This window comes from Passer montanus, unplaced genomic scaffold (assembly GCF_014805655.1).
Source record: "Passer montanus isolate IOZ18808 unplaced genomic scaffold, ASM1480565v1 scaffold76, whole genome shotgun sequence".
In the NCBI taxonomy this organism is placed as follows: Eukaryota; Metazoa; Chordata; class Aves; order Passeriformes; family Passeridae; genus Passer; species Passer montanus.
In genome coordinates, this window is record NW_024372813.1 from 1,592,923 (window position 1) to 1,619,620 (window position 26,698).

Consider the following 26,698-nt stretch of genomic DNA (forward strand, 5'->3'; position numbering starts at 1 on the left):
GCAGCTCTGCCTTCCCTAGCCCAGGACAGTATTATGCTGAAGCCCTGCACATTTCAGACGTTCCCTCATGCGTTTCAGCTGCTCCAGGATTTTAATTGCCACCTTTTTCCCTTTGTGATACGCTGCTGCTCTTGATGTCTGAGAATACATTTACAGAGAAAGCTCCTCTGGTATTTAACGTGTGCTTTGTCAGGAAGGCTGTAATTTTGTTCACTTCCTTCCTTTTGCCTTTAAGTTGTTTGTGACAGGTCTTGAAACACTCACACCTTATGTCCTCTCAGAGTAAGGTCAGAAACTGTCATTTATCTGAGAGCTGGCTTTAAATAGCCTGTTCTTAATATCATATCTGGGGGTCTGCTGGAGTTGGGGCTTGGGCTCTGCAGTAATTGTTGCATCTGCTTTCAGCTGAGGAAAAGTGGAGGCTTGCTATGAATATTAACAACTCATCCATCCTTTGCACCTTCTGGGAGCACACCAGTTCTGAAATTGTTTCCCCTTTTAATGGTTTTTGTGTTCTCCATTTTCTCTGCAACCTCCTTTTTCTTTAATCAACTTTATCCCCCCCCAGATTTATTCCTAATTGGAGGCTTTTATCTGTATTTATATCTAAACCTATTCTCAGCTAATGTTGGCCCTATCAGGCCTTACCTTCTTGTAGGGTTTAAGATGTCTCACTGCTGGGATTGACCCACAAAACCCTTCTTTGTTTCCTATTTCTCCTTCACTTGGGCTTTTCTCCTGTGTACTCACCATCATTGATAGGAAAAGCCCAGGGAACTGCTGGGAGATGCAATTTCCTTGTGAGATTTCTCTGGGAAAATAGCTTTGAACCCAGAACCCTCAAGTCCAGCATCCCTTTGGTGGACTGGAGCAGCATTTGGTGGTGGGCAGAGAGGGAGGATGGTTCCACACTGTGCCTTTCCTTAGGAACTTCACCTCTCTGACCCTGTCAGATCTGGAAACCTCAATACTCTGTATTTTTTCCTTATTTCAGCAAAAATCAGAGACCCTTGGCCTGGGCAGAAATGTAAATTCATGGAAATAGGGCTTTATTCAGAGAGGTGAAAAGGCACCCTCATTTCCTGGCACGACAAAATTTTGAGCACTTCATCCCCCAGTTATGAAATTATAGTGAAAAAAAAAAGGACCAAATGGCATCCCTGGAATAAAAAGGATCAGAAAATCTCAGAATCTGGTAGGAAAACAGCATCCTTCAGGGCAGTGAACGACCAGCCTGGCATTGCTGTGGCTCTGCTGCTACCTCACCACAATTTCTCCATGGGAAGTTCTCTCCTGTGGGATTAAAGAGGGGGGGAAAAAGGGGGAAAAGAACCCAAGAAAAAAGCAGCCAAGCAGAAAACCACCTGGGTTTTGTCCTCTCCAGGGTGCAGCTGCCCCTGTCAGCACGGGAGGAGGGGTGTGTGGTGTCCTTGCTGCTGGGTGCTCGGGATGGCGCTGGAGGGGAGGCACTGACAGGTGCTCAGCATTTTGGGGAGAGCCTGGGTTCTGCTCCAGCCAATTCCTGCCCTGAGCTCTGCTCTGAGCTTCTGCAGCAGTGGCTGAGGTCCTGCAGGGGCAGGAGATCTGGTTAGGAGGAGCATGGTGTGTTCAGCATCCCCCATCCAGGGGAGAGCTGAATCCTCTCCTACTATTACTCCTCTGACTGTAAATATCTCGGAGACATTTACATGGTATTTCTTTTTAAGTATATAATGTTTTCATTCAAAAGTATCACAATTCTTAAAAGACCTGTCAGAGGCTCTGACATGTAATTAATTTCTCTAAAGCTCTTTTTCTGAAAGATACAACTGCATATATAGAACACCTGCACTTATTCACAATTCTGCAGGAAAAAAAAAAGGTACAGCTTCTTCTTCTTCTTTGCTTTCTTCCCCCATTTCTCCATAGAAAGATTCTCCTTCACTTTGGATACTCCCTCTCCATTCCCCTCGTGAGCTACAACACTCAGGATGTGGAAGCTGTGTGTAAACTGGAGCTGGCATGTTGGCTTTTGTCTGGGTGTGAGTGACTTTTTGTCTATTCAGCTTGAAGGTAAAACACTCTTGCAACTTTAATTCCAGAGCAGCCAACAGAACCTTGTCCACCTCCCAGAATTCCCACGTGTGCAGCTGGGCTTTCAGCCATGGGCTCATGGGATGTTTCTTATTTTTACCTGGTGGATTTTTTTTCCCTCCTCTGCCTGGGCAGAGTATTGAGCTCTCTGGTGTAATGGTGATACCCAAGAAATATGAATGAGGTGGTGTTCAAGCAGCAGTGGATAAATATTTGTATTTATGTATTGTATTGAGATGTAGATCCATAGATTTAAGTGTCCCAGCACTGGATTCTGTGACATGACCAACTCATTTGTTTTATCCCCTCTGAGTGCATCCAGGGCATCACTGTGACCATCCCTGGCTCTGTTGGGAAATGCCATCAGCCAAATCACTGCTGCTTCCCAAGGAAGAGCCTGCAGGGAGTCCTGGGGGGAGGAGACCTCTCCAGCAGGTCCCTTGGCACAATTCCTCCTTGGGCTGGCACCTGGGGACCTGTGGAGCTGGAGAGGCTGAAGGGGATGTCACCTCCCCAGGCACCCCTGACAGAGTGAAGTGATGGACCTGTGTGCTTTGTAAACATCCATTCAGAAAAGCTGCAGCAGAAAATGGCATTTTCTGGCTGACAAAGAAGCAAAGCAACTTGTTGTTCTCTTTGTAGAGGGCAGCCATTGAGCAGATGCATTTTTTGGTTGTATAAAAGGATGGCATTTCCCCTTTTGTCTTTGTAAAATCAGTGTTAACAGGAACATGCTTAAATCCTAAAGTTTGCATGGGCTTAAGTGATCAGCAGGTCCATCATTTATGTGGCTGGAGGTGAGTGAGGGAGCATGTCCAGGATTTTTAGCTCTGCAATTTGGGTGCTTCCTTCCAGCCCTGATCATTCTGGGATTTTGCAAGTCTAGGAACTTCTAGAACAAGAAATAATCCAGTTTGACTCCAAGGAACTGGTGAGGGGGACATTCCAGCAGGACCTTGCTCTGTGTTGGGAGCAGAGGGAGCTGCTGGAGCCTCAGCTGGGACATCATTTTCCAACCACGTTTGCCTTCACTCCAGCAACCCCAGCACCCATAAAACCTCTTCAGTGTCTCAGGAGGGTTTTTTAAAAGAGAAAAAAAGCATCTCTCAGGTTTCTTGGCTCCGTGGGCTGAAGGACCTGCTCGAAGGCAGCAGGAGGTTTGTGGCAGAGGGTCCATTGTGGTGCTGTGATTTTGTGCACGTGGGCTGGTTACTAACAGGTTTTATGTGGCCCTGTTAGCACTAGAAATAGGAAAATTGACAGGAATTGTGAGGAATGGGGAATTTCCTCAGCTGTGATGCTGAGGGTTTTTAGAGGCACTTGCAGACTTTCACCTGACCTGAGCCATAGGGCTGCAAGGGGTTTCTCCAGGTCAACGAGCCCTGTGCATTGCTACCACAGCTCTGCATCCTGGCCTTCTGTCCATTAATTTGTCCATCTTGTGCTTAAAACGAGTTGGATTATTGTTCAGCTCCACTGCTTGCTTCCTGTTGCTCCTTCCCCTCCATCTCCTTGCTAGCCAGTGACTCTCTGTGGTGCCAGCTGTGATCTTAGCAGGCCAGTGCCCTGAAGTCCATGGTGCAATCAGCAAAAGTGCTTCTGAATCCTTCCCTGTGACTGAACGTGCTGTGCCTGTCCTTGAGGCACAGGCAGACCCCCGAGCTCCTGCCCTCCTCCCCAGAGGCTGCAGTTCATCTGACCCCACGTCTTTGCCCATCCCTTCCACCCACCATCCTCTTCCTCCATCCACTCTGGCTCCAGTCAAGTTCATCAACTTGGAGCTCCTGATTTTCTTCCTGCCAGCTCTTCATAATATCGTGACCCCAGCAGTGCCTCTCTTCAGTGGCCTGACACCATCTGAAATCTGAATTCTCTCCCTTTTATACCTCAGTCTGCAGATGACTCTTGTGTTCTGTGCTCTCCTGCTACCCAGTGTATTCCCTGCACACTGTCCTTATCCCTGCACCTCTCCTGATTTAATTTTTCTTGCCTGGGACCAGCTGTTCTTCTCCTCTTTGTTATCCCCAGCCTTCTGTTCCTTCCTGCTCTGCATCACATCCAGCCCCTTTGTCAGCTTTTCTCCCCTTGCTGCTGTTTCTCCCTGTCCCTTTTGGGGTCTCTCCTGGTCACACTGGTCCCAAAGGTCTCAGCAAACTTGGGTTGTCTGTCCCATCTGTACTTCGTCTCTGTGTGACCCTGTGGGAAGATGGACCTTTCTCAGTTCTTCCCAGGAGTTTTTGGAGCTCAGCTCTGCTCTCTGGGGCTCTGCAGTCGAGGAAAACGCTTGTCCCCAAGCACATCCCCTTTGCTGCTGCATTTCATTGCCTTCATTGTCTTCTCCAGCCTTTGGATCTCATCCACCAGGAACATTCCTGGTGTGCTTCCCTCCCCCTTGTGCACACCCATCCCAAAAATTCATAATACTGTGAGATTAAGGGTCTGCAAACTGTCCCTTTGTGCCTTTACTTGGCTGCCTGTGTGCTCATTGCTCACCCCCTGTCTGTCCTGCTCTCTCCATGAAGGTTTGCCCTCCAGTATCCATCAGAATCAAGGAAAGATGGACCCCTTCCTCGTGGATGCAGCCTGGGGTAGTGGCAGGTGTCCCTGCCCATGGCAGGGGGTGGCACTGGATGGGCTTTAATGTCCCTTCCCACCCAAACCTTTCTGTGACACCTCAGCCCCCTCCCCAGCAGCCCCACTGGCCCATGTGTGGAGCCCATGGTGGTTTCCTGCTCTCCTGAGACCCCTCTGCTTCTCCCGAGGCTGAGGATATTTTATTAATATTTTCATTAATAGATATTCTAAAAACTTAATTTATTAATACTTCTATTAATTAAGGCACATTTAACAGGCAGGAGATATTATCAAGGAGACACGAAGCTGTAGCCTGTCAGTGGCAGATGCAGAGCACCTTCCACACTCAGACATTAATCTCCTTCATGGAAAAATAACTCTGATCTCTGCTCTGGCTTTTGGAGCCTCTCCTGCTGCAGCCTGTCAGCAATGGAAGGGCACAGAGGGAGCTCAGGCTGTGGGGAGGGTGCTGCCAGGAGAAGGGTCTTACCACAGTGAACAGGCTGGTGTTGGAGAGCTTTGAGATGGGGATTTGCATCAAAGGAAAACTCTCGGGGTTAGTTAAATATTCCTCTAAATATGCAAAGGAATGGAGTTACTGATGCTTGTTATTCTTATCTTCCTCTCGGTGTCACAACATCTTTAAGTTGGGTGAAGGTTTCACTTACTAAGGCGGTTGTAAAGATTTCACGTTAATTAAGAGGACTCCACTGCAAATCTGAATATGAATGAAGTTTGGCTGCTGAACCCCAGGGCAATGAGTGCTGTGGGAACAGCAGACACTGACAAATGTTGATGTGAAAAGTAAAAAGCCAAACAAAAAAAACCCCAAACCCAGAAAAACACCTAAACCAATGCTGCAATCTAGTACCTGTTCTGTGAGAGAGAAGAAATTGAGTTTGAGTTGCCAGAAGGGCATAAAATAGATTTTGACTTGGATTTGCAATCAAAGAGGTGAAATGCTGTCAATCAGGAGCACTGATGAGGGTTCTCCAGTGCCAGCCATGCCCGGGTTCCAGCCACATCACTCTTCCTCTGCAGGCAGGTGGGGGCTTTGAAGGGTGGGGGGCCCTCAGGGGAGGATTGGGAAGATCTGGGCTGGATCCTCAGCTCAGGTTCTTTGCTCTGGTGAAGCCCCACCAAGCCCAGCCAGCCTGGACTGCTCATCCCTCCCTGGAGCTGGAGCTTCACCCAGCTGGGGGCAGTGGGGGCACTCTGAGGGGTCTGAGGCTTCCAGGGACGGGGCTCCTGTGGTGAACAGTGAGGCTGGAGATTCTTTTCCACAACAAACTGCTTTTTGGGGAAGTTTTTCATGCCTGCCAGCGCTGGAAGGGCAGTGGCTGATAGTGAGGGTGAGCAGCTGTCACTCCACATCTGTGGTTTTTTCCAGCTCCGTCACAGAGCTGCTGTTGATGAACTGGGATGAATCGTCTCCTTCATCTCTCCACTGATCCATCTGGAGATGGATGGCCTTTCCTGGCTGGACACGACTAATGTGCCTTTGCACAGCAATTTTGGGTGATGTGGAAGGTCCTGCAGAGGTGCTGAGCACCTCTCCACCTCCCAGAGCAGGACTTGGGGGAAGGAAATGCTGATACACAACATTTTCACCTTGCTGAAAATACATGGGACTTGGCTTTTGGAGTGGAAAAGTGACAAGCTGAGAGCCTAAATAAATTGGATTTGTCCTCTTAAGGAGGATGCAGGCAGCGTGTGAGGCTGTGTGGGGGTGTTTTATTGTTGTTATTTTTTATTCACGGTTCCTTGAGCTGATCCTGGGGATTGCACTGACTGTGGTTGTGTTTCTGGAAATGTGCAGGTTGGCCAGATGCAGTGGGGCATGGAGTGAACAGAAAGAGGTTAAATTGATGGATGACCAACAAGAGCAGGATTGTGCCTCAGAAGACCAAGAAACTATCCTGATTAATGGGGTGAAAGAAAATGGTAAGGAACTTAATTATGGTACATGAGGGAGCAGCGACAACTTGGAAGCCAACTTATTTTCCTAATTCCTTTTGTGCTTTTAATATTAGCAGTTTGTGGGTATCTCTGCAATGTGGAGCAGGGGAGTAAATGGGTGTTTTCTGCACAGGAATCATTCCAGCCATAAATCTACACCTTTTTAGGCCTTAACAAGAACTGCTATTACCTGTGCATGGGTATGGCTGGAAATGTTGATGTGCACATGCGGTTTGAATTAAAGATTTTTGTTTGGTTTCTTGGGGAAAAAAGGCATCCAGGACTTCGTAGCCCCTCTTTCTGTTGGGAATATTTCCCTCTTGTGGCATTACAATCCAATATTAGCAAGATTTAGCTGAAGGCTACTTAGTCCCTACAAACTGGGGGAAAATTAGAGATTGGGTGGGAGAATGAACCAGGATTAGTGGGAAGGGAAGGTTGGATTTGTGAGCTCGTTCTTGCCTGTGTCCCATCAGCCAGCACATGGGATTGCCTGTCCTGTAATCCCTTTTCTGCACAGACAGGTGGTGTTCCTGGGAGCCACCAGCAGGGCCGGGGAAGGATCAGCCCCTTGCAGCAGCCTCCCAGAACACCCAACTTCATATCTATTTCATTGATTCCATATTTGCTCTCAGAATAACTAATTAGGAGTAACAGTGCTCAGCTGTCTGAAACCCTGATTGAAATAAATAAGCCTCCAAGCATTTTCTGAGGTCATTTGGACTGTAATCTCTGGCCACAGTAAATGCAGAGGGGAGGCAGAGCCTGATGCTTTCATTCTTCAATGTGTTTTATGTTTAATTTCATGGCTTTTTACATTTTGTATTGGCCCATAAATCTTGAGATAGATAGATAGATATATTTTACTTATATATATAAATTTGATCCTGTTAGATGTCAAGGACTTGGTCCTCTGACATATGTTCAGATCTTTCTGTCAGCTCTAAACAAGGTGGTAGAGACAAATGTTCTTTGCCAAAACCTTGGAGCAGCTCCAGCCACGTGGGTGCCCATGAGGGCCCCAGAGCTCGTGCTGGTGGCAGGTGAGGCACATGCTCACATTTGCCCCTGGGTTGTAATTTGGGAGCTGTCCCTGTCAGCCCATCCCCTTCCTGACTATACAGGGTGAAGCTGCAGCTGCTGGAGCTGCAAAGGGATTTTGTAGCTGTGGTCCCTTTGTCTGATCCAGTGGACAACAAAGTCAGTGCTGCCCTGATCAGTAAGGAGGGGATTTTTAGAACCTCACACCAATTCCATGGAATTCAATTAAACAGGGCTTAAAAAGTGCTTTAATTACACATAACTCTGCTTTAGGTTAGAACAGACCTTAAAGCCCATCCAGTGCCACTCCCTGCCATGGGTAGGGACACTTTCCACTATTCCAGGTTGCTCCAAGCTCCATCCAACCTTGGACACTTCCAGGGATCCAGGGGCAGCCACAGCTTCTCTGGGCACCTGTACCAGGGCCTGCCCACCCTCAGAGCTGAGAATTCCTTCCCCACATCCCATCCCAGCCTCCCCTCTGCCAGTTTAAACTTTCAGTTGAACACTGCTGTGTGGGAGTTGCTGCTGAATCCAAGGCCAGGAGCCAGCACAGAGCTCTGGAGCTGCCACCTCCCCTTGCCCGTGTGCTTTTGGGTGGATGCTGAGGGAAACTGGGAAAAGTGGTTTTGCTTCTGCAGCATTTTCTGTGTGAGCTGCATTCCCTTGGAGCATCACTTGAACATGGGCCTGATTTTAGGCTGATATGGAGTCCCAGAAAATCAGGCTTTGGCATTTGTATTTCACAAGAGTTCAGTTCACTCACACAAGTATAAACCTAAAGAAATGCCCAGAGAGGGTTTATTTTATATAATAGCAGCTTTGCCTATTGAACGCAGCTTTTGAGATTGAATTTCAGCTTTCTGCCTCCCCCTTCTTTGAGTCTTACAGCATTCACAGACATTCTTCTTTTATCCTCAAATTTTCCATGCTTCCTGTCAGCTCCAAGCTGATTTTTATTTTATTTTACTTCTGAAGTGGAACTGCACTGGTTAATTTGTTTTGGTGCTTAAGGAAAACGATACCACCTCTGCATTTCTGATCTGAAGACTGGTGGGAGGGACTCAAAAATCAGCTTTTTTATTTATTTCCTTCTTTTAACCATTTTCAAGCAATCCAGTCTGGCCTTTCCCAAGTCGTTCATGTTGAAGATGATGACAGTCATTGCACTGCACTTTTGGTTGGAGTTAAGGAGTCTTTGGGAAAAGGTTTAAAGTCCTGGGAGTGCTGTGAGGCTCTAGCTGCAGTTTGTGCTTTGTTCAGACTTCACTGACGGCTCCATCCCTAAGGCCCCTGTAGCACAAAACTTATAGGAATGAATTAGGGGATTTTGACCTCCTGCTTGGCACCCTACTCCTTCCATGGCATCCTGTTCCTTTCCATCCTCTGCCCCTGGGGGGTTTTCCACTGTGCTGGTGGTACCTGTGCCAGCACCAGCCTCCCCTCCCCAGGCTGCCAAGGATGCAGGAGATTTACTTTCCTCTCAGTTTGGAATAAGAGCACTTGTGGAGGGTCGCAGCAGCCAAATAAATCCCTTTGCATGCCCCATTTAATGCCACATGCTGCTGCTCCAGTTGTGTTTTAAAGCACTTGTCCCTCCTTGGAAAGCTTTGGCTCTCACCCCTCTGCCTTCAGCGGAGCCACCAAAAAGGAAAGACCTGAGCTGTGACAAAAGCACCAGGCTCCGAGTCGGCAGAGCTCTCTGGCTGGGATGAATGCACTCATTGGAATATATATTTTTTTTAATACAGAGATATCAGAGCGTGTTCATGGATGAAAAGACATCGTATTTAAATTTCAAGGGTCATACCGTCCGTTGAGCCAGGAGTCAGATAAAAGTACATTCATAACTTTATTCTGCCATAAAAGAAGCGCAACGAGGTAAAACTAAAAAAATCCTTAGGTTAAAAAATCCTTACATGACTAAAAAGGCATTTTTAGCGATTAGGGAAGAATGGCAAACCCCACAATAATTCTAACAATAATTGCTTTAAACTCTGTGTTATCTTCTGCCTTCCCTTGGCGTGGACGGTGACAAAAAGACCGCTGGGTTTTTAAAACCAGCCATCACTCCCTGACTCCGGAGCAGTGAAGCAGCTCAGGTGTGTGCGAGCTCAGACCCCGCAGGGGGGGTGCTTTGTTTCTTTAAGAATCTCACTTTCCTGTTAATTTTTTCAATGTTAATGAGAACATTTTTATTAGGCTTGTTTTGTTTTTTTAATAACATTGTGAGGTTTGAGAGGCAGTTTCCAGGTAACCGTATGGATATGAGGAGGGAAGAGCGGATGCGGTGCGTGTTTTGAACGTACTCTTGTACCTCTTCCAGCTGGCTGCGGGGAGCAGCCTGTTTACCTCTGCCTTCCACGCACATCACCACGTTAACTGGATGCAAGATTGCTGGGAAGGGCTTCCCAAAGGAGCACTTGGGAAAAGTCACTGGGAGAAGGGCAGCAGGGTGGCGAGCCTGAGACCTTTAAGGGTGGTAACCTTTGTAACATTCTCTCTTTTTCTACCTCCAAGGGTGGTAACCCCTCTCTCTTTTCTGTCCCTTCCCTCCATCCCCGCAGAGTCGCACGCCCTGGATGGTGATGAGAGGCCCTGCAGCGCCGCCGAGGCAGCGGCGCCGTTCCCGGCGCTGAGCGCGGCTCCCAAGGAGGGCCCCGCGTGCCACCGCGCCCCCGCGGCCAAGAAGCCCTGCCTGCTGAGCCCCCCGTCCCCGCTGCGCCTCACCGATGTCCCCGAGCACGCCTCGGACGACTCCTCCGCCCACGCCATCTCCCTCACGTCCTGCGTGACCAAGGGCATGAGCTCCTGGTCGCTGCCGGGCGACTGCGAGAAGGCTCCTTTCACCATGATGGAGCCCGGGGGGATGTCGGCGCTGACGGGAGACTGCCTGATGCAGCCGAGCCGGACCTGTCTGGGCTGCTTTATTGAATCCAAGGACGGCATTGATGCGGAGCCGGGAATAAGCTTGAAAGTGGGGGATATAAATAGGGATTATGACACCTGTTCGGTCTCTGATATAGGGATTCACTGCATGAGCACAGGAGAAACCATGAGATATGGGGATCAACTGCTTTCAGACCAGCTTTTAAGCTTCCCTATGCATAAATCGAGGGCAGCGGACAAAAGAGATGCAGAGAAATCTGACAGTGATTCAGAGGACCCCACTCAGAAAAATTATTACGAGGGATTACTATTAGACAAATGCAATGGTGAGGAACCTTTACTAACAAATCCCAACCAGGAATGGGGCTATTTTGAATCTTTCATTAGTGAAAGTAAAATTGAGCTGCTTGACCTCTGCTCCAAAAATGAGCTTTCTGTAAATCTGTTTTCTGAGGAAGACGTGGACAATTACATGTTCGATGATGACGATTCCACCTTGGGAAGTGATGTCTGCTCCCTAAAGATTAGATACGAATCTTTCCAGGACAATGTGCGGGAGAAGACCACCACACTACAAGAGGATGCCCAATTCAACTTCTTCCCCAGCGTGTTCAGCAACTGCACCAAAAGGGACAGCAGGAGCACCCTGAAAAGGGGGCCCAGCGGTGCCACCGACCCTTCTCAATTCAAATCCGAGGAAGGCATCATCTGGGGGGAGGAGGAGGAGGACGGCGAGGAAGAGGACGGTGAGGAGGAGGAGAAAGCTGCCTTAAATAAATCTTGCAACAGCACAGAGATGGTGCAGTACGTGGGCTCCAAGAGGAGCCACTTCTTGGACTCGGTGAATTCCACAGAGGACTCCGGGGAGTTCAGCGATGACAGCACTTGCACGGAGTCCTCCTACGACGTGCTGCGGGACATCAAGGACTGCAGCCGGTACCTGGCCCGGGACCACTCCGGCTCCTTCATCCAGCAGAACTACGGGCTGCGGGCAAAGAGGAAAGTGCGATACAGCGACGACTACCTGTACGATGTGGATTCCATCGAGAACGAGAAGATCCTGGACAAGAAGGAGTGGCTCCCAGATGGGCCCAAGGAGGAGGACGACGACGAGTGGTGCCCCAAGAAACGGCGAAAAGTCTCTCGCAAGGAGCCCCCCGTGATCATCAAGTACATCATCATTAACAGGTTTAAAGGGGAGAAGCATATGCTGGTGAAGCTCAGCAAAGTGGATGCCAACGAGACAACTGTTACTCTGAACGAGGAGCTGCTCAGCAAATACAAGAAGCTGGCCCCACTGAAGGGCTTCTGGCAGGAGAGGCAGCAGAGCCGGCTGGATTTGCTCAGATCGTCTCTCTACCACAAGCAGAATTTCTATCTTAATGGCTCAGATGCTTCGTTCCTCCCTCACCCACGGAAGCGAAAATGCAAGCTAGCAAACAGGCACCGGATTCAAAGAATTAAAGCCATCGAGCAATCAGTGAACAAGCTGGGCTCTTGCTCCTCTGATCACAAGCAGCCTTGCAGCAGTAAGGAGGACGTGGGCCTGAAAGGGCTGCCGGCATTAGCCATTGCCACCCCCAGCTGTGCCAACGGATTACACGTCCACGACATCGCGGGCATCGCCGTGAAGTGCAAACCACAGGAGCGGGAGCACAAGGGGACGGAGCGGAAAGTGCTCCGCAGAATCAAATTCAAAAGTGAAGCCAGGTTGAAGTGCAAGAAGATTAAAGCTGCCACCAGTACGGCAGAGGACTCCCCAGCACTGGAAAACCAGGACTCCGCAGCGCGTCTGAAGGACGAAAACAGTCCCTGTGCTTCAGACAGCTCCCATCTCCCAGAGTGCCACGAGGATAAGGTTGCTAAAAATTCTCCTTTCCTACCATCCACCTCCTCTTCAGACAAGCCTCTGCCATCTGCTAATATCACCACCAATGTACCCCTGATCCCTGGAGGGTATCTGCAGACGTTGTTAGATGCTTCAGATCTGTCGAGCAACACCGGTATCCCGTACTTTGCCCAGCACCCCTCCGAGCAGCAGCAGCAGCAGCAGCCGCTCCCCAGCATCGTCCCGCCGGAAAAGCCCTTCCCGTCCCTGCAGCCGGCGCAGAGCTGCGTGCTCTCCCCGCCCTCCGAGTCGGAGCTGCAGCAGTCGCCCGGCCACTTGGAGATGGAGCAGGGCAGCTTCGGCAGCATGTGGCCGGCCAGCAAGGGCAGCGAGCGCCAGGACTTCCCCGGGGACATGCCGGAGGCGGCCGGAATGCCGAGCGAGTTTGCGCCAGGCACGGACGGCCTACCCGCCTCTGGATACACTCAAGTAAATCTGAATAGCGGCAAATTGCTATACCAAAAAAATTACATGCCGGATAGCCAACAAGTGCAGTCTGATGATTCTTATCAGTCATGTCATTTCAATAATGGAGAGGGGCGCTTTCATTTCCAACGAGGTACACTCAGTACGGATGATGGCAGGCTCATTAGTTTTGATTCAGTGGGTTCATTGTCAGTTAGTTCTAGCAATTACAGTTCTTTAAGTTTAAAGTCTTGTGAAAAGGATGGCGAGGATGATATTAATGATGATTTCTTGGCCCACTGCAGTCCCAAGCTAGTGATCCAGCAGAGCATAGATGAAATCACCCCTTTGAAGGAGTCCACGGACCTTTTAGACATTTCCAACTTCACACCTGATAGGTTCCGCCAGTCGTCACTTTCGGAGATGTCCCCTCCAGACACTCCCAACCTGTCCCCACAGATAGCTGGCTCTGATGCCAAGCCTCTGGGCACCCTGAAGGGCTTTCAGGAGAGCCCCCAGGCCTCCCTCAACAGTTCCGAGAAGGTCAAGTGGAACTGTGGGGTCCTGCAGACCGAGGATCAGGCAGATAATGGGTTTGCTTTAAATAATCACCAGTTCCAGTTCCATATGTTCAATGATGAAGATTCTGTCAGCCTTCTCGAAAAGAGTCCATGCTTGTCAACATTTAATGAGCCATCTGGTCAAATTAGCACCAATAGCAAAGTGTCAAAATCGAAGAGGAAAAGTTCATCCAGCAAGAATGTGGGTACAAACCAAAGCTCTTCCCAGAAAGCCACCCGGAAAAAATCACCCAAAACCAACAAAGGAACCGATAAGCCGCAAGGGAAAAACTCTAGGCAGGCACCCAAATCCACCAGGAAAGGGAAAAATGCAGCAGGAGTCAACGGCGAGAAGGCTCCAGTTGTTGGTGGCAGGGTGGTCACTCAGCTGGGCACCGTGGCCACGGCCACCAAGGGCGTGGCCGAGGGCACTCAGCACTGTGGCCCGGCAGGGGTGAAGCTGGGCAAGCACAACGGGCTCTCTGGAGAGTGGGCACTGGGAAAAGACGGGGGCACGGGCTGGTCGGAAGCCAGTCTGGGCAACGCCACCAGCCTCCTGGACGACGACCAGAGGGAGTTCGAGGAACCTTCCAACATCCTGTCCAACATCGCGTCGGGAATGGCCGATGTCCAGAGGTTTATGATGGCCTCCATTGAGCCCTTGTGGGGGCCCGTCAGCCACAACAGTGTTCCAGACATATTCCGGTCACCGGAGTCCAACAGCCTGAAACTGAAAACTCTTAAAATTTTGGCAGGGACGTCCCAAGAGTCGAAGAAGAAGGCGAACAGTGGCTCGCCGGGGGCGGCGAAGAACCACAAGTCAAACAACAAGGGCTCAAGCAAAAACAGCAAAGCTGTGACCTGCGACCCCAGTCGCCCCAACTGCTCCACCGGGTTCACCACGGACATTCATGCTCCCTTTTTTGATAAAAACTATAGTAACCTGAGCACTTTAGGCAATAATGGACCTACCCATAAAAAACTCTACCGTCATAAATCCAGTTCGAAATCACTGAGGGATGAGAACTGTAAAATCAAGCGGACGGACCGCGAACAGCCCCACAAGGACCCACCCGTGACAGCTGCTTTTGAGAAACTGAGGTAATGCTGCACCAAACTGGCTGGAATGCCCCTAACCTCCCTCCCACCTGCTAGGCCCGCTGTTCCTCAGTTTTTCCTTCCTGAAAGCAAAAGTTTGCATGAGAAAAAAAAAAAAAAAAAAAAAAAAAAATTCCCCTTTTGCAGTTTTGGTTGGTTTTGGTTTTGGGGTTGGTTTCTTTTTTTGTTTGGTTGGTTTTTAAAATTATTTTTAAATGCATGAAAATACTTATGACTTGCAAGCTACCTAAAAGAATGACCAATTTTCTGGCTTGGCTGGGGTTAAAAAAACTAACAAGGCTACTCTTTTCTGCTGTTTGGCTTCTTCAGTTTTTAATTACTTATTTATTGGGGGAAAAACAAAAACTAAAAAAAAAAAAAGAAAAAAAAGATTACCCGCTCTTTTTAATGATTTTGACAAGGAAAGACTTTTTTTTTTTTTGGAACATTTTGTAAAAAATAAACCACAAAAAAAAAAAAAAGAAAAAAAAGATTACACGCTCTTTTTAATGATTTTGACAAGGAAAGACTTTTTTTTTTTTTTGGAACATTTTGTAAAAAATAAACCACAAAAAAAAAAAAAAGAGGTTCTGCATCCAAAAGCCAAGATCTCAAAACTTAAAGGCTCTTTACTTTGCAAATGAGAACTCGTTCCTAATTGAGCTTCACGTGGCAATTTTTGAGTGCTTTCTGGCCCCCTCTGCTGTTGTGTCTCCTAACCTGCATCATCTAAAGCTGCATCTTCTCTACCCGCCCGCCTTTAGCGCGTTCGCTCCGTCGTGGTGACTCCAGACGAGCTAACTAAGATGGCATCAAATGTTTGATTTTTTCCTGCAGGGAATCAGACTCCATTCTTCTTAAAGCAGAAACAGCATTTTTGGGTTTTCCTGTATTTGAAGAAGAGACTCCCTTTTCTAGAAAGACGGTTGATGTTTGGTTCTTTTCTTACCATTTTTTTTTCCAGTTGTTTTTTTCTTTTTTTTCCCCCCACCGGTTCCTTTTCGAAATCTGCCTTGTGGTCTGTTGAAATGTAAGTGCTGAAATGGAGAGTTTGAAATTGTGGGAATTTTATTATTTGAAAGCAAACCTAATCTGGTATTCTCTGTGAAAGACTGTTTTAAAAGTCATACTGTTGTACAGTAGTTTATGCACTATTACCCACAACAACAAAAAATTGTGCCAAACTATGAACAAGTGACTGTATTGTATATATTTTTACTTCTCTATCAACATTGGGTTGTGAGTGTTTTCTGCAGCTATGCCTTTTGGTTTTACTAGAAACATTCCAGTTGTTAAGTACTAACCACCCCCCCTTTGAAAGCACCTGTAACTCACGATGAAAAACGATATTGTTCACTGATACAACTTACCAAAAGTTTTATGGACATGACTAGAAGTGTGCCAAATTTACTTACCTCATTTCATGGATTCACCCTGTGGTTTAAAGCTCATAAAGGGAAGAAAAAAAAAGGAAAAAAAAAGGAAACAAAAAGGGGAAAAAAAAAAGAAAAAAAGGAACTTTGAAACCGATGCTGGGAAATGGTAACGTCCTCTCTTTGAAACCATGAGCAGAAAAACTTAATGGTGAAATGTTGAGTTTCATTATAGGAGAGAGTTGCAATGGTGGAGGAGTTCAGAAAACCACTGATGGTAAGTTTGCCAGGAACTCAAGTGTCTGCATCCAGAGACTACAGAACAGCTGCTTTTCAAGTGTCTGTTTTCTTAAAGCAAAACCTGTAGCTGAAGATCATTTGAAATGCAAAGTTACATTGCTAATTCTTTGTATCTCAGTTTTATATATTTTATAAGAACCTGGGATAAATTCTGAAATAGGTATAAAACCAGAACTAATACATTTCATACATTGAGTGCTATTCACTTTTCCTTTGAATAGTTTCTTAAACATTTTCGATGCAGAGCCTGTCAGAAGCGCTCTCCCATCATAGCTTTGGTGTTTCCTCCATGTCTAACCTCGTGATGCCAATATAGTTTGAACTTTCAAAAGCAGAGTCATTAATTTAAAACACAACTCAGAACCTTTTCTTTGATTCAGTTCATGAAACAAATACAACCAGTGGAGCTATTTGTGAGCTCACCGATCAGGGCCGGATCATGACTGGACTTTATTGAGACAGCGTTAAGTATTGAATGCTAAATGTATTCTCAAAAGGCCTTATTTGTAACCCTCCTCACCACACCCTCGCCCTCCATGAGAATAAGGAACCCAACAAAGATCTATTTTCCTTGTGCAACTGAGAGCCTGTGCGTTTTGCTGCTGATTTCTCATGAAAAACCTTGATATGCAAGAGCCCTGGGAGCGACTGGGAGCAGAGGGATGTGAGGCTTGGACACCTCATGCAGTAGCAGGCGGTGAGGAAGAGGAGCCTGTCTGGCAGTGGACAGATCACGTTGCTGATACGGCCACAGGTGTAGACGTGGTGTCACACAGAGGGCAGGACTGGGCTCAGGTTTCCTCCCAAGTCAGTTTTTTTCCACCCACAAGCCAGACAAAGCAGCAGAATTGGTTTAAGTTAATTCAGCAGAAAAGCAGAGCAATCACTGAAAATCAAAGTGGAGATACAGAGTGTTAGTTTAGAATCGTGTTTTCAGCTCTTACAGATCTTGGGGTGCAGTTTAGCTCAGCTCTGCGATCCCAGAGAGAACAGCTCAGTAGTTGCATTGTGTTTTATTTAAGAGATGAAAGGACGAACTCTGAAAAACAAATTAGTAATTAAAAAAACATCCTGTAAGTTCATTTTTTTCACGGAATAAATACTGGCGTTGCCTGGAGTGATTTGCTCTGGATGAGAGTGGTCCCTGGTGCCCCATGGCATGCAGCGTCCCACCCCAGCTCTGGCTCCAGGAGGGAGATCCAGAAGATGCTCAGGATTTACTCTGGAGACAAGAGCTGTGGTAGGCCTCCATCCTTGGGCTCTGGGCTGGCCTGCAGCCACCACACTCTCCCTGCTTCCCCAGCAGCTCTCTTTTCTATTCACAGGCTCATCAAATACTACAAGCTCCAACCACTGCTTGGTGTTGGCATATCCCAGGTTTTGAGCATTCCCCCCACGTGCTGCAGGAGTGGGTCTGGCAGCTCCCTTCTTTTGGGTGTTCTGGCTGCTGCTCTTACAAAGACAGGTCAGGCCCAGGGCTGGGATGTGGCACAGACCTCCTTTCTGACCCAGAACCATCAGTTGAAAGCACATTTCACCTGGCCTGCACTGTGCTCCTTATGCTTAATGTTATGAATATGGGACTCATAATAAAACCCCTTGTACTGGACGGGATAGCAATACTTACTGCATTTGAGGAATGTGCAATAGGGCATGAAGATCAGGCATGAAACATCAACTGTTTTATCCATGAATACCCAGCTGGCTGTTTCAGAATGGTGTTAATCACAAATTCCAGCTGCCTTGTTGTTCTCCTTCAGTCCTTCTACCATTCCAGTTGCTGACAGTTTTGGTGGTCATCCCATGTCCTCCAAAAGTCTCTGGTGGGGAGATGTTAAAGAGCCTGGGTCCCTCATATGTGGCACTGGCTCTTCCCTGTGTTTGAAAAGGTCATTGCTCTGCTGCTTGACCCCAAAATTTAGAAATTGCCTTGAGCCAACCATTTGCCCTCCTCCCTTTTGATCTTTATAGAACATTTGGGTGGGAAGGGACCTTTGAAGGCCATCTAGTCCAACTCCCCTGCAAAAAGCAGGGACATTTACTAGACCCGGTTGCTCAGAGCCTGACTTGACCTTGAATGTTTCCAGGGAGGGGACAGCCACCACCTCTCTGGGCAACCTGAGCCAGCGTTTCACCACACTCATAAAATATTTCTTTCTCAAGTCCTTGTTAGCAAGGCTGTTCCAAATCCCTTCATTCCCAGCCTGTGGATCCCAGGGATTTCCCCATCCCAGGTGCAGCACATGGCATTTGACCTTGTTGAACCTTATGAGGTTCCCCTAGGCCCACTTCTTGAGCTTGTCCCTGTCCCTGTGGATGTCACTCTGTCCCTCAGGCACGTTAACCTCACCACTCAGTTCAGTGTCATCTGCAAACCTGCTGAGGGGACTCGATCCCAGTGTCTGCATCATTGGTGAAGAGACTCCACATTGCTGGTCCCAGGACAGACCCCTGAGGGACAGCACTCACCACTGATGTTCTCCTGGACAGTGAGCTGTTGGCACTGCCCTCTGGATGTGACTGTTCAACCAGTTCCTCATCTGCTGAACACTCCATGTTTCAAATCCATCTCTCTTCAGTTTAGAAAGGTGTTGTGGGGGACTGTGTGAAAGGCTTTACAGAAGTCCAGACAAATGACACCTGGAACCCTTCTCTGTCCTCACTCCATCCTAGAAGGCCACTGGGCTGGCCAGGCAGGACTTGCCCTTGGTGAAGGCTGGCTGTCCTGAGTCACCTCCCTGTCCTCCATAAGCCCCCGCAGAGTTTCAGGAGGGTCTGGTCCATGGTGTTCCCAGGCACAGAGGGGAGGCTGACAGGGCAGTGTTCAATGGTTTAGTTTTCCCAGTCATCCAAGACTTCACCTGACTGCCAGGACTTTTCAGATACTGTGGAGAGTGACTTGGCAACTTCATCAGCCAATTCCCTCTGGGCTCTCGGATGTTTCTCATTCAGGTTCCTCAGATGGTCACAAACTTGATTTTCTCTTAGAGTGGGAGGGACTTTGCTCCTCCAGTCCCTGTCCTGTGGTTCCACCGCTCATGGGAGATGGAAAGAGAGGTTTCCTTAACCTTCTCATCCATAGTTACCAGTCTGCCAATTATGTCACCCCTGCTTTGACCCTTCCTTTTCATGCTGACACACCTGTAGAGGCCCTTGTTATTCTTCAAGTCTCTTGCCACATTCAGCTCCATCTGCATCTTGCTTTCCTCACCCTGTCCCTGAGCAACCTGACAGTATCCCAGTACTCTTCCAGGATATCTGTCCCTGCTGCTGCTGCCTGTGCATCTCCTCTTCCCCTTCAGCTTGACCAGCAGGTCCCAGCTCAGCCATGCCAGTCTCTTGCCTTCCTTGCCTGATTTCATACACCTGGGGATTGAGAGTTCTTGCTTTCTATGAAAAGCATCCTGAAAGATCTGCCAGCTCTGTTGTGCTCCCTCATCCCCAAGGGCAGTTTCCCAGGGGATCCTACTGATCAGCTTGAGGAGCCAGCACTTTACTTTCCTAGGATTCATCTCCACCTGCCTATCACTACCTCAAGGTTTTCACTTCCCACCTTTGCCTCATCCCTCACCATACAAGCTTTTGTTCTCCAATTGCATTTTTGTTTTTCATGGCACTGCTCACAGCTGTGGGAGGACAGGGATGTGGGTCCCACCTATCCCTGCCTGCCACCCACACCCCCAGGGCTCCCTGCCCTTCTTGTGCTGGCTCCCATCCTCTTGCAGTCTCACTACAACTTCCATCCTCTTCATGCATCTCCTCGTTGGGTTCCAGGAGCTCTCTTGACTCTTGGGAGCGATGAAGCCAAGCCACACAAAAGATGTTTATTCTGCAGCATTCCTTAAAATGTCTTTTCTGCTTCATCTCTTTTCACTCCTGCTCTGGGGCAGGATGGGAGGACGGTGCCAGCAGTGCTGCTGAGCCATGGTGTCACCATGGTCTGGGTGACTTAGAATTGGCACTGGCATTAAAAAGCAGGGACCAGGCACTTCCAAAGGTGATAAAACCATCTGAGAGGAGAATTCCACAGGGCAAGGTGGTAGTCACCACTCTGCCACAGGAGCATGGGTCTCCCATGGCACAGGAATAGGAGAGATGTCCTGCAGAAAGGAATCCTGCAGCAGGAGCCAACCCAGCCCACGGCCATCGATTGCATTTAGAGGTTTTGTAAATAGAAAAATATCAGTGATGGGGATCCAATAAAAACCTTCTGGGTTTTTATTACAAAATACATCTTAACAGGTTTACATCTTGCTTGGGTTTTTTTGGGGTTTTTTTGGTTTTTTTTTTTTTTTTTTTTTTGCATCTTAACAGGTTTACATCTTGCTTTTTTTTTTTTTTTTTTTTTTTTTAGCACAGGAGGATGGATTTTTAAAAAAAAAAAACATCTTGAGAATAATGACTTGTGAAGCAGAGGTAGCCAGGCATTTTGGGAGGAGGAGGAAGAGGAGCAAGAGGAGGGCAGGGGCAGCCACAGGACTGTCCTCCATGCTGTGCTGTCTTTCTGAGGCTGGGTCGGCTTGGAGAGGAGAAGCCAAGGCTGGCTGGTGATTGCTTGGAGAAACCATTGCTGCTTTTTTTGGTTTTTTTTTTTTTTTTTTTTTGAGCACAGGAAGATGGATTTTTTTTAAAAAAAACATCTTGAGAATAATGACTTGTGAACCAGAGGTAGCCAGGCATTTTGGGAGGAGGAGGAAGAGGAGCAAGAGGAGGGCAGGGGCAGCCACAGGACTGTCCTTGCCATGCTGTGCTGTCTTTCTGAGGCTGGGTCGGCTTGGAGAGGAGAAGCCAAGGCTGGCTGGTGATTGCTTGGAGAAACCATTGCTGCACTGTTTGCTCTTTTAAAAAATCAGGATTGCTGTTAATTTTTCAGCACTATGGGCCAAACAAACCAGGAACCAAAATAAAGATGTTTTAAGCATTGTCATCCTTTAGCTGCTGGACCATGTTCTTTCTCTAAGCTCCCGATCTAGCAAAGCACTTAGGTGGGAGCTCACTTCTGGGGGCTCCTGTGCCCCAAGTGCTTTCCCAGCCAGTGAGGTCAAGTCCCAAGAGAAATTCCCCTGAATTCAGTGTAAGTGGGAAGAGGATCAGGAGCGTGGACTTGGGTTGGTGCAGGATCAGGCCCTCGGTCTTTGCTTTCTCAACTGTGTGTTGGACTTTGCCTGTGCAGCTCCCAGGGTGTCCAGTGGAGGTTGCATGGTTCAAACTGCTGACATCTATTGGAGAATGTGCCTCTTTATCTCTTCAGCATGTGAAATAATGCAAAAAAAAAAAAGAAAAAAAAAAGAAAATAAACCAAGTACAATGTCTGTGGTAGAAGCAAGGCTTTTCAAATCTGTTTCTCAGGTAAACAAGTGACACTAATGACAGTGGAGTAACAGCCATCTAAGGGAATTGGGATCTGAAGCAGGAGGATTCCCTCCATCTCGCAGGATGCTTGGGTTGCCAGACACGTTTACTGAGCCTTTAAACACTTGGTGCAAAAGCAAACAAGAAATCAAATCGGTCTTTTCACTACCCTTCACTAGCTAGACAGACAGACAGACAGACAGACGTCCATTTTTAAAGCACAAAGGGAAGACTTAAACCTAGACTAAACCACACACACACACAAAACCAAGGTACCAGTGAAACTCCTTTTGTCTCTTACCCCCGGTGGGAAGCAGGGTAGAAATCCAAGGAGCTGCTCTGTTCCGCTGCCCCGGCGCCGGCTGGGCGCTTCGACTGCTGCCTCCAGAGATGTGAATGTACTGCTCCTTGAGTTCCCTTCCATAGAACTAGAGGCACCTCGCTAGGAAGTTGCTCCTGTTTTATGGTGCTAAAGAAAACTTTTATTCCCCCCCTTGAGCATTTAAGAACTATTAAATGGCCCTTTTTATGAATGTAACATATCCATTTCTGTTCCACATTTTACACTGCAATTTTAACATGTTTGGAAATGATTTGCCTTTTTTCTTTTAGAATAAGCTTTATAAATATTCTGTAGAGTCAATTGAAGTATAATTCTTAAGGATCACTCTAAGACGCCTACAAAATCTTGTATATTTTTAAGTGTGCCAATTTGTAAAATATTTTGTAAGTGTATATTTTTCTTAGAAAAGTGCTGTGAAGTGTTTGTATGTGTGAGGTTTCCCTTTTTTTGCACCTTCGGGTGTTAATAAAAGGATGTATACTTAAGAGTTTCTGGTTTTAAAAACCAAAATACAAAGAAAAAAATTAAACTTTTGTTGGGAATTTTGTAATAAAAAGAAATGTTGTGAAAGAGTGTAGTGATATTGTGTAAAGGAAACTGGAAAATTTGTGAGCGCTTTGCTGTTTTATAGATCCTCTTGTAAATTATTCTTGTAATATTTTGGGTTTTGTTGTTCTTGTTGCAAAGGTTTTAAATATTTGTGACTGACTCTGTATGGTGAAAACGTCATATTGTTAACTTGCTGAGTTTTGTTATATTGTTTATGGAATAAATAAAAAAATTTAAAATCTCATTTTAAGATCATGTATGAAGAAGAAATTAAAACTGCCATTTATTGAATATTAGGAATCGTTTCTTTAACCAAATCGCTGCAATAGATGAGGATGTGTCTGGCTGCCCCCTCCCAGGGCACTCCAGGCCCTTGCCTAATTGGGCTGATGCTCATTAGTGGGAAGCACATCAGGGAGGGAGGTGCGGCTGTGGGTGGGGAAAAGGGGGGGAAAGGCTTGGATCACTCCTGCGGTAAAGTGGGGCTGCTTTGACTGAGAAATGGAAACCTCAGCACGGCTACACAGAGCTCAGGCTTGCCCGAAGGGAGCGGAGCCTCTTCCCAGCCCTCTGTCCCCAGCAGGGTCCCTGTCCCGGCACTCCCACACTGGCTTTTCCTGGGAAAGAGCAGCTGTGTGCACTGAAATGCCACTTTCTTCAATTTCTTGTGGAAAAGGAATAAAATTTGTCTTAAAAACAACAATTCCTTTTATTAGCACTTGACAGGAGTAATGGAGGAGCGGGGCATTAATTCAGGCTGGGTCATTCCCAGCCGTGCTGCAGAAAGCAGGACATGAACACTGTGTTCTGCAACTGGATCCCTTGGCAGGGGCTGGGAAATAATCCCCAAAAGCAGAGCTGCTGGCTCTACAAGCTGCCTGTGCTCACAGAGGGGTTTCAGATGAGTAAAACAGGGCCCAGGAGGGATTTCATGCTCCAGTGGCCGTGTGGATCCTGTGCCAGGAGCCCAGGGCAGGGCAGGGCTGCAGTGGGGCCATGGTCCAGGGAATCCCACCAGCAGCTCAGCTTTGAGAGGGGCTCAGCTTCATCTGGCACTAGAAGCTCTCCAATAAATAAAACACACAGAGGGCTGGGCCAGGCCCACGGCCACCAAAACCATCAGGTGTGTCCCATGTGGGATCAATCCTGTGATCCACGGGCTGAAAATAGTTCTGGCTCATTAGTGCAAGTCTTGGGGAGAGACTTTTCAGCAGGGGGGTTGGGGCATGGTTTTAAATGAAAAAAGGTAGACTCAGACTAAATGTAGGGAAGAAATTTTTTATACTGAGGGTGGCGAGGCCCTGGCACTTGTTTGTCCAGAGAAGCTGTGGCTGCCCCATCCCTGGAAGTGTTCAAGGCCAGGTTGGTTGAGGCTTGGAACAAACTGGAAGGCTGCTGTTTCTCTGAGCTATTATTGCATATTTTCTCCGTAATCAGGGTTAAGTTGCTCAAAAACTCATTTTGAGGACCCTGTTCAATCTCATGCTTTCTCAAGTGCTGCCACAGCCCCACTGTGTCAGCTGCCTGGGCCACCAGAGCCTTCATCCACCAGAGCAGTGCTGCAGAAAGGACATGTTAAATGGGGTTGTGTTTATCCACTGTATTTATATTATATAAAAGCACATGTAATTAAAGCACTTGTAACTTCTAGATGAACCATCATCCATGTCTGTGCAAGGCCCAGTGGCTTCTCCTTGTGAGTGAAGGCAGAGTCAGATTTTAATTGGGATGTAATTTAATATCACCAGCTTCTCTGTCCTGCCAGTGGGAGCAGCTGCCTCTGGGGGGAGTTTGGATGGGGACAAACCTGCCCTGGGTGACACCAGCATTTCCACAGTGTCTCTGGGGTTGGTTAGTGGCCTTCACCACCTCCCAAAGCAGCAACAGAATTTTGCAGGCAATTCCACAGGATTGTTTGGAACATACTGGCAGGCTGGAGGCCTCTAGAAGGTGTCAGGTAATGACTTAAATTGAGGATGAATTTGTGTCTCTTCATGCAAGGAAGTCAACAGGGGAAAAAATGGGAACTTCTTTGACTGGGGTATTCATAAGTGCTTCTCTTAAAAATATTTCAAACTTAGAAATATATTTAGAAATATATTTAACTTCCTCGAAGTCAACAAAGAGCCCAAACCTGCCCAAAATCTCAGCCATGCTGACCCCAGCACAGCCCAGCTCCTGCACAGCTGATCCACTGGCAACATCCCATCCCAGAGGTTTCTTCCACCTCCCAGCACTCCAGGTGTGACCTGTCATGAGAGGTGCTGTGTGGTCTATGTTGATAAATGCCCACAGGCTCCCCCATCCCCCAGTTTTTATGGAATTACACCTCTAGGAGTAGCTTTTGCTTGGCAAATGTACTTTGTGTTGCAGCAAAAGCACTGGTTCAATAAAGCACTTAAACATACACTTTATCTTGAGCATGTTGGAGATTATATCCCTCTTTAGCAAAGCATTTAAGTATGTGCTTAATTTAAGGATTTAATTAAGGATTTTAATTGTAGACTTCAGTATGTGCTTACCTGCTTGGCTGAATGTGGGTGAGATTACTACAAGCTGAAGATTTTGACATAAAGTCAGTGACTAATTCTGTCTGAATGAAGGTGTTACATTATTCTCACACAATGCAGTTAAAATATAAATAGGAAAAAGGCAAGAGGCAGTTAACTCAATTCTTTCAGCTGAAAGCAGCATCCACGACCAAATCTGAGCAGATGAAAATCTAATATTATTAGTTAGAATCTCTAAAGTGGCATTACAGATCAATAGAAAGGAGCACCTTAGAAATGAGTCTGCAGCTCATGAGCTTTAATTATGAGAAAGGAAGGATTCAGCCATCGTCTCCCTCTCATCAGTGACAGCGACCTTGCAATGTAAGTGGCCACCAACTAATGGGCTGTGGCATCATTTCTCCACTCATTAGGGGATTTAAGTTGATTTGCTAAGAAAAGAGACTTTTCTGCCATTGCATCACCAGCCTGTCTTTTGGACCATTTCCATAACTTTTGAACTCTGTGACAAATTTCATCTAATTGACGGGGGGAAAAAAAATATTCCAAAAATATCAAGCTCTGACAAGTTGAATGCAAAACAAGTGTCTGGGTTTCTGTTTCTCCAGTAGCATTTGCTGTCACTGAAGAGCCTTCCCCATCCCAGGACTGGGACACTGTGCTGGTTTTGGGTGAAATGGAATTCATTTTCTTGACAGTGCTACAACAGAATGGTTTTATCTTTTTGTGTCATACCACAAAGCTTCACAGCTCCTAACTGGATTTTTCTTTTGAAGTTTATATATTGAGCCATCATAAAATGCAGAAGGGGAAGTGATTGTTATCCAGAGAGACCAGCCAGCTGACACACCTACAGGGCACCCATCTGAGAGCATTTCCTGCAGATGAGTCGCCCAGGAAGATAACCCAGGCAGCCAAAATGACAGTGTGGGCTCTTACTGATGCCTTTAACAAACACAGGTGAGTTTCTGTGGAATTTTACATCTTGTATCTCTTTGTTTTCCATGAGAAGCTCAAGACACATTTCTGCTGCTTGCCTATACCTGCACCTTTTTTTTCTTTACCCTCAGATTTCATTTTGAGATCTCAGACTACATGATTATGCAGTATTAGGCTTCCAACCTTTTAATGGAAATAACAATGGGGGTGAGTGGCGATAAAGGCAGTTCCAGACAGCAAATCCACTCGCTGAGAGAAAAGTACTTAACACTCTCAGGAGCAAGAGGCATTTTGCAGCTCAGGTGTGTGGCAGACGTGCCTCAAGAGGGTGGCTGGAAGCTGGGATGTGGATATCAAGGAAAACAGGGAACACAGAGCCACGGTGCCTGTTCAGCCTGGCAGTGACTATTTGTGTGAGTTTGCCTTTCAGTATCAGCACTTCAGGGAGGTGCCCAGCATCAGGATCTCAATGCACATCACACCTCTTCTCAGAGGGCAGGGGAAAGAGAAACCTGTGGCATTTAAAGAGTGGGAATGAGAAAAATGTCCTGAGCTGTGATGCCAAGGCTGTGGTGACCAGGATCCTTCGTGGCTTGCACTGGGCAGTGTGGTGTGAGCACAGACACCTCTGTGTGCAAGGCAGGGCTGGGACTGACACACTCCTGTCTCAGCTCAGAGAGAAGCAAAGCTCTGCCAGTTCTGAGCTGTAGAAGGTACATGACCTGCAGATGAGTCAATCTAATTTTATCCTGTAGTGAGCACTGGCGCACCTGTATAATGAATAGCACATTATCACATCTTTGCTTGACTATCTCAATATAATATATTAATATAGTCTTCATAGC

At 47.2% G+C, this 26,698-nt stretch overlaps 1 protein-coding gene across 2 annotated transcripts in view; it reads left to right on the forward strand.

The window, feature by feature from the left end:
- Window positions 1–15,640, forward strand: part of NEXMIF (neurite extension and migration factor) — a 158,028-nt gene extending 142,388 nt beyond the window's left edge. The window contains exons 3-5 of one of the 2 annotated variants that reach the window (XM_039731301.1): window positions 6,467–6,591; window positions 10,215–14,490; window positions 15,325–15,640. In XM_039731301.1, the coding sequence (XP_039587235.1) occupies window positions 6,516–6,591; window positions 10,215–14,490; window positions 15,325–15,514 (4,542 nt within the window). In that variant the 5' untranslated portion in view covers window positions 6,467–6,515 and the 3' untranslated portion in view covers window positions 15,515–15,640. Of the gene's footprint in view, window positions 1–6,466; window positions 6,592–10,214; window positions 14,878–15,324 lie in introns of those variants that run through there. The other variant, XM_039731300.1, reaches the window with a different exon arrangement.
- Window positions 15,641–26,698: the final 11,058 nt, after the last annotated feature.